Source organism: Carassius auratus, chromosome 8 (assembly GCF_003368295.1).
Source record: "Carassius auratus strain Wakin chromosome 8, ASM336829v1, whole genome shotgun sequence".
NCBI classification, from domain to species: Eukaryota; Metazoa; Chordata; class Actinopteri; order Cypriniformes; family Cyprinidae; genus Carassius; species Carassius auratus.
The window spans coordinates 4,951,614-4,972,009 of record NC_039250.1 but is presented as its reverse complement, the minus strand read 5'-3'; the positions used below and the strand labels follow the sequence as shown (position 1 = coordinate 4,972,009).

The 20,396-nt window shown below is 36.3% G+C and overlaps 1 protein-coding gene across 2 annotated transcripts in view; it reads left to right on the top strand.

Moving 5' to 3' along the window:
• The first annotated feature begins 16,779 nt into the window (after positions 1–16,779).
• Positions 16,780–20,396, top strand: part of LOC113107042 (leucine-rich repeat transmembrane neuronal protein 4-like) — a 28,755-nt gene continuing 25,138 nt past the window's right edge. For both annotated transcript variants that reach the window (XM_026269175.1, XM_026269176.1), the window contains exon 1: positions 16,780–17,178. In XM_026269175.1, coding sequence (XP_026124960.1) covers positions 17,175–17,178 — 4 coding nt within the window. In that variant the 5' untranslated portion in view covers positions 16,780–17,174. The remainder of the gene's footprint in view (positions 17,179–20,396) is intronic.

The window sequence follows — 20,396 nt, the reverse complement described above, 5'->3', positions numbered from 1 at the left end:
CAGGGTGTTGCAATCAAGTTTTTTTTTTTTTTTTTTTTTTTTTTTTTTTACATTAAGTGTTTTAGAATTATATGCTACGCAGTTTTAGGGTGTTGTGGGTGTTTGCTATGTGGTTACTAAGGTTTTTAGAATTATGGATTTAGGAAAGTTGATATGCAGCATTTAGAATCAGAAGCAAGGATTTTAGACTGTTGGTATGCACAGTGATCCAGGTCAGACAGGTTTGTGAATCTATGGTATGCAATTATTTTCTAGATTTTGTTTTTGTTTGTTTTTTGGAGACCAGGACATCAGAGATCTAGACTAGTTAGTAACTACTTAGCAACACACTACTGTAGCAACCCCACGGTAACATGCTGAAAGCAATCACAATCACAACAGCATTGCATCATGGTGCTGAATTCTGTACTGGCAGACAAAACTCTTAGATTATATGGATTACTTTTCAACATTTACACCATTTTATGCATTACATCAGTGTAACTTCACAGATCTTGCACAATTGAGAAAATAAAATGTAACCATCAACAGCACATCTGTTTACTTTGGTTCATTTCAACTTTAAAAGGTTTCTCTGATCAGAAAGTAAAGCATTCAGTAGCTTCTATAATGGGTTTTACAGCCATGCACTGAATGTGAAAATACAGCGCCTGTGAGAGACTCTGGGTACGAGGAGAAACACTGAGCTTGTTCAGATTGGTTAACAAACGCATCTATTCATTACATCAGCATGCAGAAGGGCTCCGATACGGCCCAGATTCTCACACAAGAACTGCATACGCAAAGATGGTGCGTTTTACTGTCCACATTTACTGGAAACTGTTAATGGGGTCATATCATGTGGAAACACATTTTTTCTCATTCTTTTGCGATAAAAGTTTTTGGTTTTAAGACTAGAAGACATCAAAACTTCCACCCGCGGTCCATAAAGAGCATTCATTAAAAGCATTAAGCTGTAAAAAGAGCTTTTGGCATTTTGTCCAGTCTGTGTCTTTTTTTGGGCATATCGTGATCCAATTTGGACTCTAATGTACTCTGGATTGCATCCAGTTGCTATTTCCACCCTTATGGTTTGGAATTGTTCAAAAGTTTGGGGTCAGTGGGGCTTTTTTTTTTTTTTTGATTGTAATTTCAAACAAATTAATAGTTTACTTCCAGAAAGGATTAATTAAATTGATCAAAAGTGACAGTAAAGATGTTAAGATTCAAATCTTTAAAGACTCAAATCTAAACCAGGCGCAGAAAAATCCCTAATACATGGAAAAAACAAGTGCCAACCATGATACATTATTCAATACAAGAATACACAACCAACGCAGCTATAATTAAGTGACATTTGAACATATTTCAGTGCTGATTGTTGTCAAGCTGTATTTAATTTCACATGCAAGAAAGCGAGTACACATGCATGACCTGACTTCTCTAAAAGATAATGCCACCTCATTAATCTCCTTGACTCCGGCATGATTGGGAATTTCTGGCACATTGAGCCACCCATGGAAGGCTTAAGCGAAGCCACAGGGCACAGCTCCTACTGAGACTCGAAATTAAAACACTGGCCTCCCTCCGCCTGTGGATTTACGAGGAAAATTCAAAGCTCAATAACTGTGCACAAATGGCCAAACTCTCAAACTATTCTGCTTTATAGCATAATTTTAGTAGTGCTTGTGCGGTGTGACCGTACAACCAGTTCCGTTCACTCAGCTCTGCTTTATCATTAATTCATTACCTGACCTTTCAGAGGTGTAGTTAGCTGCTTTGGGACGGTTCTAGTTTGCTACACACTACTTCCTTGAATTTATGTTCACAAAGCAAACTAAGTCATCCAGATGCAGAGGAAGCACATGGTGGTTCAAACTAAAAATGTACTATATATAACAAAACAACACATTTCTACATTAAATATGCAATATTACAAATATAATACATGTTGGTATATGTACATGCAAATGTGTATACACACACAATGTTTTTCTGAAATGTTTAAATAACATTCAGGAGTATATGTAAATACTCCTAATTGTCATTAATAATGCATTAATAAAATAACTATTATTTGATAAATAAATACATTACGCTAAATATAATAGATATGTGTATGTACAGTATTGTTCAAAATAATAGCAGTACAATGTGACTGACCAGAATAATCAAGGTTTTTAGTAAATTTTTTATTGTTACGTTGCAAACAAGTTACCAGTAGGTTCAGTAGATTGTCAGAAAACAAACAAGACCCAGCATTCATGATATGCACGCTCTTAAGGCTGTGCAATTGGGCAATTAGTTGAAAGGGGTGTGTTCAAAAAAATAGCAGTGTCTACCTTTGACTGTACAAACTCAAAACTATTTTGTACAAACATTATTTTTTTCTGGGATTTAGCAATCCTGTGAATCACTAAACTAATATTTAGTTGTATGACCACAGTTTTTTAAAACTGCTTGACATCTGTGTGGCATGGAGTCAACCAACTTGTGGCACCTCTCAGCTGTTATTCCACTCCATGATTCTTTAACAACATTCCACAATTCATTCACATTTCTTGGTTTTGCTTCAGAAACAGCATTTTTGATATCACCCCACAAGTTCTCAATTGGATTAAGGTCTGGAGATTGGGCTGGCCACTCCATAACATTAATTTTGTTGGTTTGGAACCAAGACTTTGCCCGTTTACTAGTGTGTTTTGGGTCATTGTCTTGTTGAAACAACCATTTCAAGGGCATGTCCTCTTCAGCATAGGGCAACATGACCTCTTCAAGTATTTTAACATATGCAAACTGATCCATGATCCCTGGTATGCGATAAATAGGCCCAACACCATAGTAGGAGAAACATGCCCATATCATGATGCTTGCACCTCCATGCTTCACGGTCTTCACTGTGTACTGTGGCTTGAATTCAGAGTTTGGGGGTCGTCTCACAAACTGCCTGTGGCCCTTGGACCCAAAAAGAACAATTTTACTCTCATCAGTCCACAAAATGTTCCTCCATTTCTCTTTAGGCCAGTTGATGTGTTCTTTGGCAAATTGAAAAAATCTAACTGTCACAGTACTTACAGGTAACTCCAGACTGTCTTTGATCATCCTGGAGGTGATCATTGGCTGAGCCTTTGCCATTCTGGTTATTCTTCTATCCATTTCGATGGTTGTCTTCCGTTTTCTTTCATGTCTCTCTGGTTTTGCTCTCCATTTTAAGGCATTGGAGATCATTTTAGCTGAACAGCCTATCATTTTTTGCACCTCTTTATAGGTTTTCCCCTCTCTAATCAACTTTTTAATCAAAGTACGCTGTTCTTCTGAACAATGTCTTGAACGACCCATTTTCCTCAGCTTTCAAATGCATGTTCAACAAGTGTTGGCTTCATCCTTAAATAGGGGCCACCTGATTCACACCTGTTTCTTCACAAAATTGATGACCTCAGTGATTGAATGCCACACTGCTATTTTTTTGAACACACCCCTTTCAACTAATTCAACTAATTGCCCAATTGCACAGCCTTAAGAGCGTGCATATCATGAATGCTGGGTCTCATTTGTTTTCTGAGAATCTACTGAACCTACTGGTAACTTGTTTGCCACGTAGCAATAAAAAAATATACGAAAAACCTTGATTATTCTGGTTAGTCACATTGTACTGCTATTATTTTGAACAATACTGTATATGCACACACACACACACACACACACACACACACACTTTCTAAAAGGCGTAATTAACATTTATATTCAGTAAAGTTGAATACTTCTAATTATTTTTAAGTAATGCGGTTGCCAGGGTTTTTTATTTTTTTAGGCAATAGCACTATAGGCTATTCATTAGTGACATCTTAGCCACAGTCTGGAAATCAGTGCAACACATGGCCTTCTGTGAGTTATTGCTTCACCAAGGCTGACATTAACACTGTAGATTTCCACTGATACACAACAGTTTTGACAGTGCAAATCACATTACAATCTGCGGGATAATGCCACGGTCCAGTGCGCTGTCATCTTATGTATAGCTCCATGAAAAAAAGCTGTTTGTATAGCCATGAGAGACATATAACACGTGTCTGAAAGACCACAGTAAATAATTATGTGGTATTGCTTTCAGTTTCACTTCAGACATCGAGCACCGTGCGGTAACCTTCTCTTAAAGGTCAAATGACAGAGTCAAGATGAAACCGCTAGACGGACATCTAACCTGGAAAAGAAAGTCCACAAAGGCATTACAGGTTTGAGTTCAATTCCCATACCTCCAATTTCTGAACTTCTTGAGCCGTTATTTGCTTTCAGTGGAGATTCTGAGCGAGCGGGAGAGAGCGAATGTCTCATATGTGGGCGAGTGGGCGGCAGTAAGCCGAAGAGGAGCCACAAATACAACATAACTGTGAAAAGCCTTGAAATCTACACACGCACTTTCTAAAGAAGTTTGACACGTTGCTCCCGATGGTAACATCAAAAAAGGGAAAAAAGAGAATTGCACTGGATTCAATCCATCAGTGTGATGAACTGAAGGTGAAGAGTGCAATTTCTGCGCCACTGGCACCCTGAAGAGACTTGTGTGGTGTTTGCCCATGTAAAACTGACAACAAAGATGCAAATGTGTTGCTATGCGGTTGCTAGGGTGTTCTGAGTGGTTGTTAGGTGAAATGCATTTCAATAATCCAGAATAGTCTGGTCTCTAGATGTGGCTGTGGGAGCCAGAGTGTTTACACTCTTAAACAATAAATGGAGAAAGCGTTCTAACATTGAAAATGTAACACACATCACCATTAAACATGCATGTTTTCAGAGAGCAGGATTTCACATTTTATTGACCGGCATAGACGTGTCCTTACGCATCACTTCTTCAATATAAGAAGAGCTCGGCTTCAATTTATTAAACTAAATAAAAGATGACAAACAGATGAAGAGGATTTGAAATTCACTGTCAAACAGTCATTCCAGGGCAGTTCAGAAATCAGAAAAAAAGCATCCCAGTTGCACTTGGTGTGCAGTTGATGAGATGAGCTATTGTTTTTTGGTCATATTTCGAATTATGAACACAATAGCAAGAGCTGCACGCTATAACAGAATGTATTCATTGGTTCGAGCCACACAAACCAGCAAACATGCCAGAGTATTATTGTACCTTACATCTCAACTCTCATAAAGGACACATCATTGATCAAGTGAGGCTGTCACCCACTCATTTCACAATATCTATGTGAGGTTTTCAAAAGGTTCATCTCATCCTGATAGCGACAAGTGGTGCAACAAAACAAGGGCATGTTTTAGAAACGCTAGAATTGCTGTGAATGCAATAATGAACCTGTGGTTCATTTTAGGCATATTGACAAATACGTTCACAGAAATGTTACCAAATACTGCATCCTTCTGATCAAACGCCATTTCCAACCTCAACAGTATAGACCCACACAATGTATATATCTCAATGAAGTTACAGGTTTACTGCCAGATTTGTAGTTCGGCAAAAAGGTACAAATGCTGTCACTGGGTCAATACTCTTTTAAACTGTACCTTATTTACCCCTAAAGGGTGAATATTAGTACTTTAAAGGTAAATATTACCACCCAAAATGTTGTATATAAGTACCCTTAGAAAGAGGACTGCCTCCCTGACAGCTTATTCCAAAATCAAGATGACAGATAATGCGCTATAGTAGTTGAAAAATAGCGTACCACCTACACTAAAGCCTGCCATAATATAACCAATAGTATTAAAATAAAAATCAATCCTGATATAATAATACATTTTCTGAAGCAGCTATGCCTCTTTAGCTCTTCTTTCTACAAGTGTCAGTTTTTTTTTTTTTTTACCATGACTTGTCTTTCACTGTGGATCACAAGATGTACAAATGCACCATTTTACCAGGTGGGGAAACAGAGCAATTTTACCTTGTCAGAAAAGCCATACAAGTGGAGATTATTTTTATTTTATTTATTTTTTGGTTCCCCAAAGGGCCTTTCAGTGAAAAGTTATTAAAAGAACCATTTTTTCTTAGTGTGAAGAAAATTTTAATGAGCTAAAGAATGTTTCTCCATTGTAAAGATTCAATTGTAAGGCTCCATGAATGTTTAATATTCTTCATGAAACTGCCAGTATAGTGTCATATAAGGTCATTTAACATAGTATTTTGCAAAGTATGTGAAATAAGTATTTATTAAAGCCCAAGTGAAAATGGATGTTAATTATGTTTTATTGCAATTGGTGTTCATTTCAACTGGAAACCACAGTGCATTGAAGGTTTGTTCTCATTTCCCAAATGAACCAAGGTTATGCTGTTGTATTTAAAGTGATTTACTAGCTTTTAGCATGTGTTCTGGCTCATATTATATCCTGTTTCTCTTTTTCTTGCCAATACATTAATAAAAAGGACAAACAATGTAATTGATATATTGGCTTAGAATAAGAGTTTGTTCTAAACCACTAACCTTCAGTATAAAAACTCTAGCTCATAACTCATCCCACATCATTTGTGCTACAGAAAAAAAAAAAAAAAATTCTCTCATGCAGCTTTATAGAGATGCATGTTATTACTTTTCTTAGCAATCAGATATGCACCTTCACCTGAAGGATAATAAAACAGCTGAAAATGCATTTAAAGGAGGAACACAAGTCATATCTAGAGACTAGAATATAATACACACTTGAGGGTGGGCAATATTTGACCTAGCAACCAACTAGAAAACCCTAGCAACCGCACAGCAATGTCTTGAATCCACTTTAGGCAACATACCAACCTTAAAGCACCAGTACTTGAACTAGCATAACTTTTCACTCTTCAAAACTATCTGAGACCACAGGAGACTGGTCATTTAAGTCATTTAAACACTTCGTTAAACTGGAACAATTAAATATTAAAGTTATATCAGCTATAGAGAGGAGTCAAGAGAGCTATATGAGGAGAGGTGAAGTGGTGGGTGAGTCAGTACTGATGGTCGAGGTACGAGATGGTGAAAAAGACTTTGAATAAGGTGCATTTCAAGGTTGAAGGGGGACTGACAGATCTGCATTTGAGAATAGAGGAAAACCTGAGGCGGGAAGAACAATGTCACAGAGCTGATGAACTCAGATGACACTCTCCTCCACACGCGAGAAACTTGTTTGATGTCTTTTTCTCTTTTTTCTTTTTTTTGATGAGTTACAAAACATTACACTTGTGTAAAATAGTCGAATGCCTCAAGACAAACTTTGTTTTATGATAAGTTTAACTCTAAATGTGGACTGGTCAGCCTGAATAAGAAATAGTAATGTTATAATGCTATAACGATACAACCAAGCAACCTATTCTACACAACTCAAACCTTTATTTATTATTTAAATCAAATCAAAACAAAAACCTTTTGTTCACACTTTATTTTAGGGTCCACTTGTAGCTATTGACAAACCATTAACTACAACTTTTGCCTCAATAAACTCCCAATTTGCTGCTCATTAATAGTTAGTAAGTTGTTAAGTTTGGGTGTTGGGTAGAATTAAGCACCTTTCACACCAAGAACTACAACTATAAAGATAACTATAAAGATAACGATATTAGCGTCCACACCAGCGAACGATATCGTCTGTTTATTCTGAGCGAATGTGCGTCTGCCGCTTTAAATCCTGGAGCTGGTTATAGCAGGGTGGATTCTGATTGGATGTCAATGTTTGTATCACTCATCAGCTGGAAAATAATTGTTCTGAAAATGATTCCAACGATACCGTTACGTGAATTTATCGTTATAGTTGTACTGTGGACTGTGCTATTCTTTAATATTGAGAACGATTTTTAGAACTATATCTTTATCGTTATCTTTATAGTTATCGAGCTTGGTGTGAACGGGCATTTAGGGACGAAGACTATTTATTATAAGTACTAATAAACAGCCAATATGGTAATAATAGACATGCTAATAAGCAACTAGTTAATAGTGAGAACTGATAAGCTAAAATGTTACTAACCTTTTTCATTTCTCAGCTATTTCTTCTAAACAGTGATGTCATCAAACGACTGTTTAAATTTTTTTTATTGTATTTTACAGTATATAACAATACAATTACATTCAATGCAGCATATGCTATACATTGTTTAACTATTTTCACTGAATGTAATAAGGTAACAGTTTATTAATTAACAAGTTTTTACTTTAGCATTATTCCTTTTTTTCTGTAAAGAACAAACTGTGCAACTATGCTCAAATTTGCAAGTATACCAAAGCCTGCAATCAACAATCAGAGATCTCAATTATCCCAAGGCCAAATGATGTATAAAATGAGCTATGATATCCACATTCATTTTACAGCACCACACTCTGTATACTTTTCTTTTTCTTAAGGACTCTTAGTATAGGCATTTTACAGAATCCGAAAATTCAATTACATCTCCTGAGCTAAGCAAGAGCAACCTCTAAGCAATAAAAAAATTCTTTTTGGGTGAATGGTTTGTTCGTCTTCCACTTTGAGCGGATTTTTTTCTTTTTCGAGAGGATGGCGGAACAAATTATTTATTTTCTGTGACAGCACAATATGCTTAAGGTGTCACAATAAACTAAGCAATGTGTCTTTCCTTTGGGACTGAGCCCAGAGTGCTGTCTGAAGTGAGACATATGAAGACTTCCTCTCATTTCCATAGTTCGGCATTTCAGAGTTTATTCAATTGAATTGAAATGCACTTGTTATTTATATACATTTACATGAATTTATTCCACATCAGTGCCGTATATAACATGGCCATGCGACCATAATTGGAAGAAAGCATCACAAATATTGGCATAAAAGTTTCCAGTTGCACATGAACTGAATAAATCCACCGCAGAAAATGTAAAATGCATTTAGCACACCATATGAAACATACTGTAATTCCAAATAACCTAAAACAACTTGACTTCAATAGAGGTTGATTAGAGTTCATAGGTTTACCAAGACTTTCTGCCATTTCAGAATAGATCGGCCCATTACACAGTCAGAGGGCTGTCTGGATGATAAATTGCATATTGTCATTTTCTGACCAGTATTCCACATTCACTGCAATGCAAGAGACTATCGATTAGGTAAATGTTTTAAGGGTTTCATGATGAGAGCTACAAACAACCACAGTAGCAAATTCTGAACAGGGTGTCTCTCATTTTTGTCCTTTCAGAGCAAACCACGGGAAGAAAAACTTGCTAAACACTAACAAGTGCCACATGAGGTCCTCCATCGATCCAAAAGACTCATTCCTGAGGTTCTATTCTCTCTCTCGCCTCATGCCTGCCAGGAACTAAAAGCTTTCATATCTAACGCTCGTTCCAGACTCGTGGCCCTCTTCTTCCCTCTTCTCCTGCAGCGGCGGCCCGGTGGCTCGGCAGCTCTCCTGCCTTCTGAACCATTTCTTAATTACTTTCAGATGAGACCTGACAGAGAGCGCTCGCTCTGATTAACTGGACGCAGCGAAAACTAATTCCTCCATCAGAATTAATAAAGTCCAAGAGGGGTGTTTTGGAGCATTGCAATGATATCATTCTCCATTTCTGCATTGCTTTCCGCCATCTTGAATGAAGCAAGTTCTCAGTGGGTCATTTTATGGCAAATCACAGAAGTTTAAGCACTCACAGTGGGTGAAATAAAATACACATGCGGTCTATACTGGAAGAGACTTTCTAAATGTGTTTTAGCGCTACACAGCATCTTGAGCACGTTCATCCAGTGGTTTAGGCATGTTCATAAAGCCCAGTTTAGAAATGTCTTCGAACAATTGACCATAAGACAAGCAATGGTGCTCTCACGCCACACATGTTCTCATGCAGTGAAAAATGCATTGCAGAGCGTAAAGGAAACTGACAATGCACCGTCAGACAAGACAGAGAAGGTTACTTTTAGTATGAAAGTACTATTAGACTTGGCTTTCAAACTTTTTATTTAGTTGTTTTTTTTTTTGTAAGAAATTCAAACAATAAATACCATTTAGTGGCTCTTATGTATCGTGACAGATCACTATAGCACCTCAGTTCAAGTGGCATGTAAACTAGTTAAAGCATGAAATAAACACGAATGAACATCAGGAGGTATCTTGTTTTGATTGTTTTGAAATAGTTTTGAAATTCAACTCATCCAATGTTAAGCTCCTGTCTGTTTGTTGTTGTTGTTGTTGTCTTTTTATGATTTTTTTCCCCAAGCAATTTCATTTTTTTTTTTTTTTTCAAGAAACATAAAAGTGTTTTTGTCCATACAATTACATTTAAATGCTGTTTGGTCCACACTGTCTTTCTAAATGTCTCCTTTTGTGTTCCACAGAACCACAGAAACTCATAGCTTTAGAGCAACATGAGAGTAATAAGAACAAAATTTTCACTTTTGGGTGACCTTACCCTGCATTAGGTATCCTAAATAACAATTAACAATATTTTTACAGCATTTATTAATCTAGACTCTATTCAGGTACTAATGCATTTAACATTAAATTGATGAAAAAAAAATATTGCAAATAGGTCTTTTCACTGCCGCATTGTCAAGAAGGGAAAGCAAATACTAAAATACAATAATGTGCATTGCTTTCATAATTATCACACATTAGCACTTTGTGCAAGTTCTCAAGGTCCTTATTCTGAACATGTCTGCTAATTTTTTTCAATATAACGTAATGGTTTTTACTCCAATGTTCTATTAAATAAAAGGCATGTGTGCATTGAAGAGAGCAGAGAGCGCAGACAGATGAGGGAAAAGCATGACATTCTCAAAAATTAGGAAAGTTGACAGGTCATGAAAACGTTATACATTTAGTTGTATGAAGGACATAAAAAGTCTTAAATGGTACAAGAAAGTCTTAATTGTGATTTCAGGAGGTCATAAATTTGAGGACAGTGAGACCGAATTGCAATACAGCGGCTTGATGTGACGATTAATATGATTTCATTAAATATAAGTGCTGCACTTTTCAAAGTCAGCTTCTCCGCTGCTTTGTGTACTAACGTTACCAGGGAAACCATTTTATTTCTGCCATTCCAAAAGCGCCTTTCGCTGGCAGAGGGAGAATTTGCATATTTAATAGCCCATCTGCTGTTTTTGTTCAGACCAATGTGAAAATTAACTAAAGTTTGCATCCAGCAAAAAATGCAGAGATGTAAATATGAACTACGGGATCAACCAGAAGACAATGCATTATAAAATATTTAACAATTCAGACAGTAACATCTATGCATGTTATTTAACTAATAAACACATATATCAATACATGATTGATAATAATTGATTCAATTACTTTAATAATTAAACATTTGGCCTCCATGTTTAAAGGCTGGAATGTGAAGTATCATTTTATAAAATTTTGTTTTTGTGAAAACCTGTATCTGAACTCTAAGTTAGACATTTTTACATTGATTTGAATTGTATATGTGGAGGTCTAAAAGAGGTCTTGAAAGGTCATATATACAGTACGAGCTTAAATATCCTGCAGATACCTTGAATTTTCATGAATTTGCCTTGAATCTAATGGTTTTAGGTTGGCCTACATTGTCCGGACCTCGGCTGGTGAGGAGGGTTCATTACTGGACCTCAGGCAATAATAGTATACCCCTGCTCTAAACCATGATGAACTCCTGTACAGTAGTGACTAAGTTAGCATCTGTCATTTATGTTAACTTTAGCCAACCACCTAAAGATAAAATATAGGGATAGAAATCACCGATAGGAAGATTTTTTATCAGGGCAGCACCCAATTCAACTTTTGACAGGATTGAAAATGAGGCTGTGATGGATAGAAGTACAGTGTGTTCAATGGACTGTACTGTAGTTTAACGTCTGTTCTTCTGATGAAACTGCGTTCTGAAAATCACATGATCTATACGTTACACTAAAGACTGTAAGTCAATCCAAAGAGTACCATTACTTGCCAAGTGAAATGAGTACAGCACTTTTCTCAGACAGACAGTTCTAACCTCTCCTACTTAACGGTTTGTGATTTCATTATGGTTGCATAACATTATAATTTCCGTGCATTTTGTCAGCCTCAGTAATCTTATGAAGCCAAGGTGGAGTTTACAATATTGTTTTTGATGGTAAAAGGTTAATACATATACACCCCTGCCATATACACACATGAACACAAGACACACACAAAACCTTAGAGTATGACGTGAAGACGCTTGATAAAGCAGAATAAAGTATGTATAAATGCCATGCCTTTCTCCAAGGATACCTTATTCCTGAATGTTTTTTAAGGCACCACAGATTATTAATTCATGTTCACTCTATAGAGACAAGCTGAACAATGTTTAAGTGGTTTATTGAACGGGGGGAAACAGTTGGATGTGTTAACACTCCAGTAAATACCGAGGCTGCATGAATAAAGTCCATACGGAGTGTGTCGCCACAGGTAATAAGAACTAAATGCTTTTAGAATCAATTCTCAGTGTCAGTCATTGTCAAAAAAATAAAATAAAAAAAGGTTTAACCATAAAACCTGAAGAAATCAGGAAAGTGAACAGATTTATTAGTGGTTAATTGGCACACAGCTCTTTTAAGTTATTACCCAGAAGCCTCAGCAGACAGTGTTGCATAAGCAAGTGCAGGTAGTTTGAGATTCGGTCTTGCATTTTCCAGTGCTAATGTGATCAGAAGCACCAGGATAAAAGCAATGTCTTCTAGTCTGAGTGCACTCTTTCAGATTACAATATCAGCTTAACATGTTATAGGTGGAGCTCTTTTCTGCCTTTTCTTTGGACACAAAAACAGCAGTCATAAAGATATTATTATTTTATTTATTTATTTTTTATGAAAAGTAGCTTAGCAGTTAAATCGGTGCTGGAGTTTCACTTTTCACACATCTGGACTCTTTACAAAACTTCACTGAGAAGAAACTGATATCAAAATGACTGCATCGAAATGCCATGCTTCATGATAAACCACCAGATAAATTCTTAAAACCCTTTAAACGCAGTGGCACATTTTCAGTGACTCAACAGTAATAGAACACTTTTTGTAGACACTTTTGACTTTATAACCTTTAAGCAACATTCCAAATATTGATGCTATTTACTATTGTGCCAGAAATCTTTGAATTTCCCCTCCCAAAGAATCCTCCGGGAGTTCATGGAGCTGCACACAGACAGCTGTGTATATGAGCTGTTGATATGAGATGTAGTTTGCACACACCTTGGCATTTAAAAATTGGACTCTTTGGGGATTCAGTAGCAAGTCATTGTGTACTGTTAATTATGTGATTCATACAAGTGCCTTTAATGTAAGGTTTATATATTATTAGGTTCATATACACACACACACACACACACACACATACACACACATATATATATTTATATAATATATATATATATATTTCCATTGATGTATGGTTTAATAGGATCGGACACTATTTGGCCTATTTAATCTGAGGGTGCAAAATATTTAATTGTCTTTGAAGTTGGCCAAATAAATTCTTAGCAATGCATATTACTAATCAAAAAGTCGTTTTTTCATATATTTATGGTAAGAAATTTACATCCCAACATCCTAATGATTTTTGGCATAAAAGAAAAATGTATTATTTTGACAATTTTATACACAAAACTTGTATTTTGGATACAATTAATCATTTGACAGCACTAATATACATAGACTAGTTGAAGCCTTTAAAAATATGATCTACTTTACATTCAAAGACATTTTACATTCAACAAATCCCTCAGCAAAAGTATGAACCTAATCAAGTTACTTGCCCTGCACAGGATATACAGTAAATGATTCCTCAAATCATGCGGAGAGGTTTGCTATTACTTTTCTAAAGAACTGGAAGGAAATGGGTAAAAAGGCAATTACATTTAAGGAGGCACCTGAGTCATACTTCGAATATAATAGAGATACTGGCAAGTAAGCAACCACATTGCAACACAATACATAATTAAACAAAAAAACAAACAAACACATACATACAGCACCCTAATGTCCACATATCAATGATCCTGCAATCAATTTGGGCAATGTTTATAATTTAATAATTTACATTACTCTCAATAACACACAAAATGTTTAAAACCAGGAAAGAGAACTTTGTTTTCCTGTGGCTCAGTGGTAGAACATTGTGTCAGCAGTGCAAAAAGTTGTGGGTTCAATTCCCAGAGAACACACACACTGATTAAAAACAAATTATAGCCTGAATGCACTGTACAGTACGTTGCTTTGGATAAAAGTGTCTGATGAATGTAAATATCAGCAACATTGTTTTCAGTTATATAAAACAAACTTAACTTATAACCACCAAGGACAAATTAGTTAACTTCATTTCAAAACATATGTAGAAGAAAGAAATATCTAGAAGCACTAGGCACTTTATGCATCCTGTTTACAACCATAATTAAAATCAATCTCTCTCTCTTTCCCTCTCGATGGATGGATGGATGGATGGGTGGATTGATGGATAGATCGATAGAACTTTAAAGAACTCCTCTCATGATCAATCGCCTTCAAATCTAACAGCTGAGGACATAATACTATAAATTCACAGGTTATACAACCGACATTTACTCATACAAGTCCATCATTATCTCAGAGACTGCTCAGAGGTAACTCAATGTTTAATGAAGAAACACGAGGGGTTGAGAATGAGAGTTCTGGATTAAATATACAACACCCATGTTGAGCCGGGACAAAGACATCGCTGATCACCGTAATCACAAGAGTCATGTTAACATGACCTTTAAATGTCACTTTAAGCACATATAGCTCTTTATCAGAGCTGATTCCGGTCCAAAATGATGGTGCTGCTAATCTGTGATTAGCTGGTGAGTCAACAGCAACTCCTGACTTTGGCTGATGATTAGAGAAATACAACATAATTACATCTGACATCAATTAAAGATCACAAGAGCATCGCCTACTGTCTGCCAACAACTTTCATTTATTCAGAGGGTGATTTCAATGAAGCATTAAATAGTCAAAACAGTCCTCAAGGCACATCAAATCGTTACAAAGCGATTTCACTTTAGCGGCGATGAAAGATGGTTTCCTTCCTAAACTTCTGCAGGGCAAATTTTAAAATCTCACTGTCGTATAAAACTTTCTGATATTTATAGTGCCCTCCATGGAATCAGTGAGAAATGGGTGTTTATTCTGCACAGACTGATTTAGTTGAAGGTAAGATCTGTCATCATTTACACCTCCTCGTTCCAAAGCCAAACTTTCTTTTTTGGTCTGGTGGAATACAAAAGCAGATGACTCTTTTCCATACACACACAAAAAAAAGTGAGAGGATGAACTCTGTCAAGCTTTAAAAATGACAAATGCACCATGAAACTATCATAAAGTGGTGCATGCAACTATTGCAAGTCTTCAGTAAAATATCATAAAGATCTGAAGCAAATAGCTCAAGAGCCTAGATCTCATTCTGCCAATATCATCTCTTATATAAAACCTTAATATTGGCCTTCTGCTGGCTTTACAGACGGCAGTAGAAGAGATGTAATGTACTATAAGATCACACCATTAGACATCAAAATGAGACCACATTTATGTCAATCAGTGTATCCTCCTCCTTGCCATCAAAACTTTGATATTTAAACCTTGAGTTATAACTGCCTGACTCAGCGATTGAGGGATCAGGCTGTTAACTTCCCCGTGAAATGGTTTACCAAACACAATTTTCTTTCTAATGATCTCTTTCCAGTTGAAACAAGTAGTCAGGAGGGACACAGTAAATCTAAGACCTTGTTCTTGTCCTTGTTAAATCGCTTGAATAAGGCCATAAAGCACATACAGAACATTTGTCCACAAGACTTTTGAGAAGCCTGGAGTTTTTGCTTCAAAATGATGTGAAAATCATCCTGTTCACTCATTCACAGAAAACAAGGTATTGATTTTAATTTTCTAAGTTACTTTTTGTCCAGAAAGCCTGTATGCGAGGAGGCATGAATTTATATATATATATATATATATATATATATATATATATATATATATATATATATATATATATATATATATATATATATATATATAAAATACTTTTTTTTGTGTGCATTTAGATATATTCACTTGAGATAAAGTAATAAAACACAGCCTTTCACTCCACAAGACGGTGATAGATGGACTGGAGTTGTGTGGATTACTTGTGTATTTTTGTGATGTTTTTATCAGCTGTTTGGACTCTCTTTCTGACGGCACCCATTCACTGCAGAGGATCAACTGGTGAGCAAGTGATGGAATGCTAAGTTTCTCCAAACCTATTCCGATGAAGAAACAAACTCATCTAAGCTGGTCTGGGGGTATTTCAGCAAATTTGTAGTTTTGGGTGAAGTATTACTTTAAAGATTCTGCAAGGGATATGCAAACTCATAAACAGATTTAAGTTGTCATTGACTCAACTGTATACTGTATGTATCTGCTATGAAGTGATTAAAAAAAAAGCAGAAAGATTAGGAAACAATCCTAGGAGAGTGTGGTAAAGAAAGGGGGAAATCGGTGAAAAGCTAGAATATTTAATAATAAATAACCAGTTTTTCTTGTTAGAAGACATGAACAAAATGGCAACATCCACTTAAACCAAAGTTATGAATTCAAATTAGCCACTGTGTTGACAACAGTAGGCCTATTGCAATACAAAATAAAATGCATGATTGATATCCCACCCAATATAAAAGGAAAATGTGAAAACGTACATATTTAGTTACTCTAAAATCATTTACAGGTAAACAACAGATATATTTGATGAATCAACACTTGTTTGAGTTGAGTTGAGACCTGCAGCCTATCAGCTCCCAGCGAGATCTTCAATCATTAAACCACTAAACCACAGCCACCCCCAGACGCGTGACGTGTGATCGCTGCCGTCCATCCGCGACGCTCCTCAATCGCTCGCAGCGCAACATTGTAAGCAGCGGATGCAACACGTCCCTCAGACTCACCGGTGCTGAAGCTGCGCGCTCCCGAAGATTCCAGCATCCCGCGTTCTTTCTCAGATACAGTATGGATCATGATGCCTTCTATCGCCTGATAAACTTCTCTTCGTTTTGTTTTGTCGCTTTACTCATCACGCTCGCATCATCTCGCGATTTAATATCCGTGGAAATTGGTAATCTGACACATCAACTCGGTTTTTTGTAGTTATGCTTGTCAGTTTGACTCTCGCGCATCTGCGCTCAATAAACTGAGGCTTTTATTTAGTTGCACTGAAGTTCAGCATCACCATAAAGCGCAGAGAGATTTCCATCACCGTCTAAACACTCAGCTGGAGCAGAACCAGTGTCATGGGTAAGAACACGAAGCAAAGAAACATTCAATTTGAATTATCTGTTGTGGATGCGATATTTGTCTCGTTTGACGCGTTTGTTCATTATGGATTTATGCGTGTGCGTTTGTTTTGCATGCATTTCAATGGGCAATCAATTTCACCATTCCTGATTTCAGTCATGTTCTTTTCCACCTTCCTCCTCATTCATCACTAGACACAAGCATTTACTCAAACGCATCGTGATTTATATTGAAACACGGAGCTGAAATTGAAAAGCGTTAATGCTTCTGGACTTTTAATATGAGCCTTTTTGAACAAAGCGAGTTTATTAAAGATATCAACATAAGATGCAACAAATATATTAACAAAAGCATCTATTTTTCTTTTGTTTGTAGTTTAATTATTATGGACAGAAAACGGACAATTTTTTTCCTTAGTGAAAAAATAATGTTCTGTTGCCCACAGTAACGCGTGCAGCACAAGTGCGTTTTCTTCTAGATCTATAAGGTTTGGTGCATTTATTTTATCACCATTATAGGAAAACGTCATCCTTTTGCCTTTACCGGTTAATTATGTGCATTTATCACACATTTAAACATATCTAGTTATATACAAAAATGCTATATTTCCCTTATGTATCGTTAGCAAAAATACTGATAAATATTCATAGTCTCACATCTGCATGCATAATAATAAGAAAAATAACGACCACAATCTTACTTTAGATATTTGCATGGCACACCTCAAGACATCAACTTCTCAAAAGTATTTCTTTTCAACAGCCCTATTAAATACTCAGAAGCGCTTTATGATAAGTCTGAATTATATGGAAAAGGCTTTAATTGGTCTCTTGCTGGCAGTTCAGTGGAACATTGTCTTTTGTGTCTTTGCATACTAGGCTTCATAATGTTACAGTTCCTTGTGTTTCCCATTGAAATCCTCAATCATCATTTGAATCAGTGGCCATGTTATAATCAATTAAGACTGTGTATTTGAGGGCATCCATCTGTTGACACTGCTGACTCTGTGCTGTTTCTGAGTTATGTACAAATCTACGTTTGTCCTGCAGTCACATAGATCACCAAGTACTGCACAGTAGAACCAGAGTTCTGCATGTTCTCCAGAAACATTGATGTCACATTAAGCTTCTAACACACACATTTTATATTAGTTCCATAAAGTATTGGTTTTGAGGTTTTTGTGGTATCTTTAATCATAATTCAGATATATAGTAAATTATAAAAAAAATCAGCTTGAAACCAAATTGTATGGCAAAGGTTTGATCAGTTTGAGCTAAACCTGCTTTTATGTTGAGCCAAATGTTGGAAGAACTCCAAACACCTATAAAAGGAGCATGTGAGGTCCTCCTACAGAAACTGCACCTGAAAACCAGAGAATTCCCATACGTGGCATAATGTGCAGAGCTGCAGATCATCCTGTGATAAAATCTTTAACAAATACTCCGTTTTGAGTCTCAGAGCTGAACAGTGTTAAATGAAGTATGTTGACATGAATAATTCATTTCCAAACCACAGATATGTTAATGTGAGTGAACACTTAATGCATGCCATAGTATGAGAAAACACCAGCTGATAACTGTATTCTCGATCAAGATTATTCTAATTTATTATTATTATTATTATCAAAATGCATTATCTTAAGGACTCCAGGGAAAAGAAGGGCTTTGTCCATACGGCACAAATCCAACTGCATTAAGAACATTTTGATATTCCAGTCATGCACGTCAAAGTAGCTTTAATAGAGTTAGCCGTGACTGGTTACGATGCCCAGACTGCAGAAGTAGCCACAATACTGTTTACTCACCTGGTAAACACTTTAAAATCAACATGTTTTACGTAATATGTTTCTATTTTTATTAGTAGTAGTAGTACTAATACTACTACATATTCATCCATGAATGCTTCTAAGTAATCTAAAACAAAATTAATTAAGAAAAAATTAATACATACATAGCAATCATAATTTTTCATTAAAACGTAAGATCTCATTCTGCCTCTGGAACAACTTTACTTTTGTCTTATGCAACTTAGACTTTAATGCTAACCATTAGTCAAATTGTTATTTAAGTTCCTGACAAAAAGGTACAAAAACTGTCACTGGGGTAGTTAAAGGGTGCATAATATGCACTTTGAAGATAAATATTAGTGCCTTTTGAAAAGGTACCTCCCCGGTGACAGCTTTTGCCCCTTTTCGGCCAAGAGTGTAGGTAATGCAGCCTATGTAATTATAAAATACACAATGACAGCAAGGATTTGAACATTTTTTCAACTGGGATAAGTAGAGATGCTCTGGAGTGAACTTGACCTTCACGCCTCCGCGTCCCAGTCCTCAAAGCCTCCTCAAAAGTGAGTGTTTCAGGAGGGGAGTAGTCCTTCAAACCCACTGTAAACTCACATTATGACTCTATTTTACTATGAAATGCCCACTTTAAACCCTAAAATCATAAAATCAAGTTTCGCTCTTTTTGCCCCTTTTCATTGGATATGCAGTTTGCTAAGTGAATCGCACTACGAAAACAAAACGGGTTTCTGAAAAAGAGCAATTCACAGTGCAATCGAGATATATTTTCCATAAGCATGTAGGCTTTCTGGGATATGAACCCATGACCTTGGCATTGACTGCAACAGTTGAGCTATATTAATTGCACAGAGAACAGATGGGGTTGAATGCTTGTTAATTTCAGCTTCATCTCTAACAAAAAAATTAAATAAATAATGAAATTCTCAGAACCACAATGTTTTCACCTTTTCCTCGGGCAAGGTTTAGTTTGCTCTCCCCTATGGCTCTTGACAAGGCTTGTATTTCAATCACATCCATTTTCCTTATGATCGAATGTCACACAATAGACTCAAATTAGGATTAGCTATGCCCTTAAACGTTTAACTCTGAGGACACAGAGAAAAAGGCATTACAAAAGCACAGCTAACTCCTCACAAGGAGAGTCCATTGGGAAGGGAAGTCCCTGTGGACAGTCAGTCTGAAAAAAGGAAACTTTAATAGACTCCATTGGAAAGCGTTGGGAACTCATTCTGTGAACAGGGAATTGATGCTCGAGTGAAAGTCAATCTACCACAAAGCACGACATCAAGCAACATCCTCCAAAGTTTAAACTAGGTCTGTCAATCGATGTGAATTAATTGCATGATATCCCATTTAATTAGTCATTTTCAAATTGATTGCATTTATCAATATTAACTAAGAAAAGCTCCCAAATTAA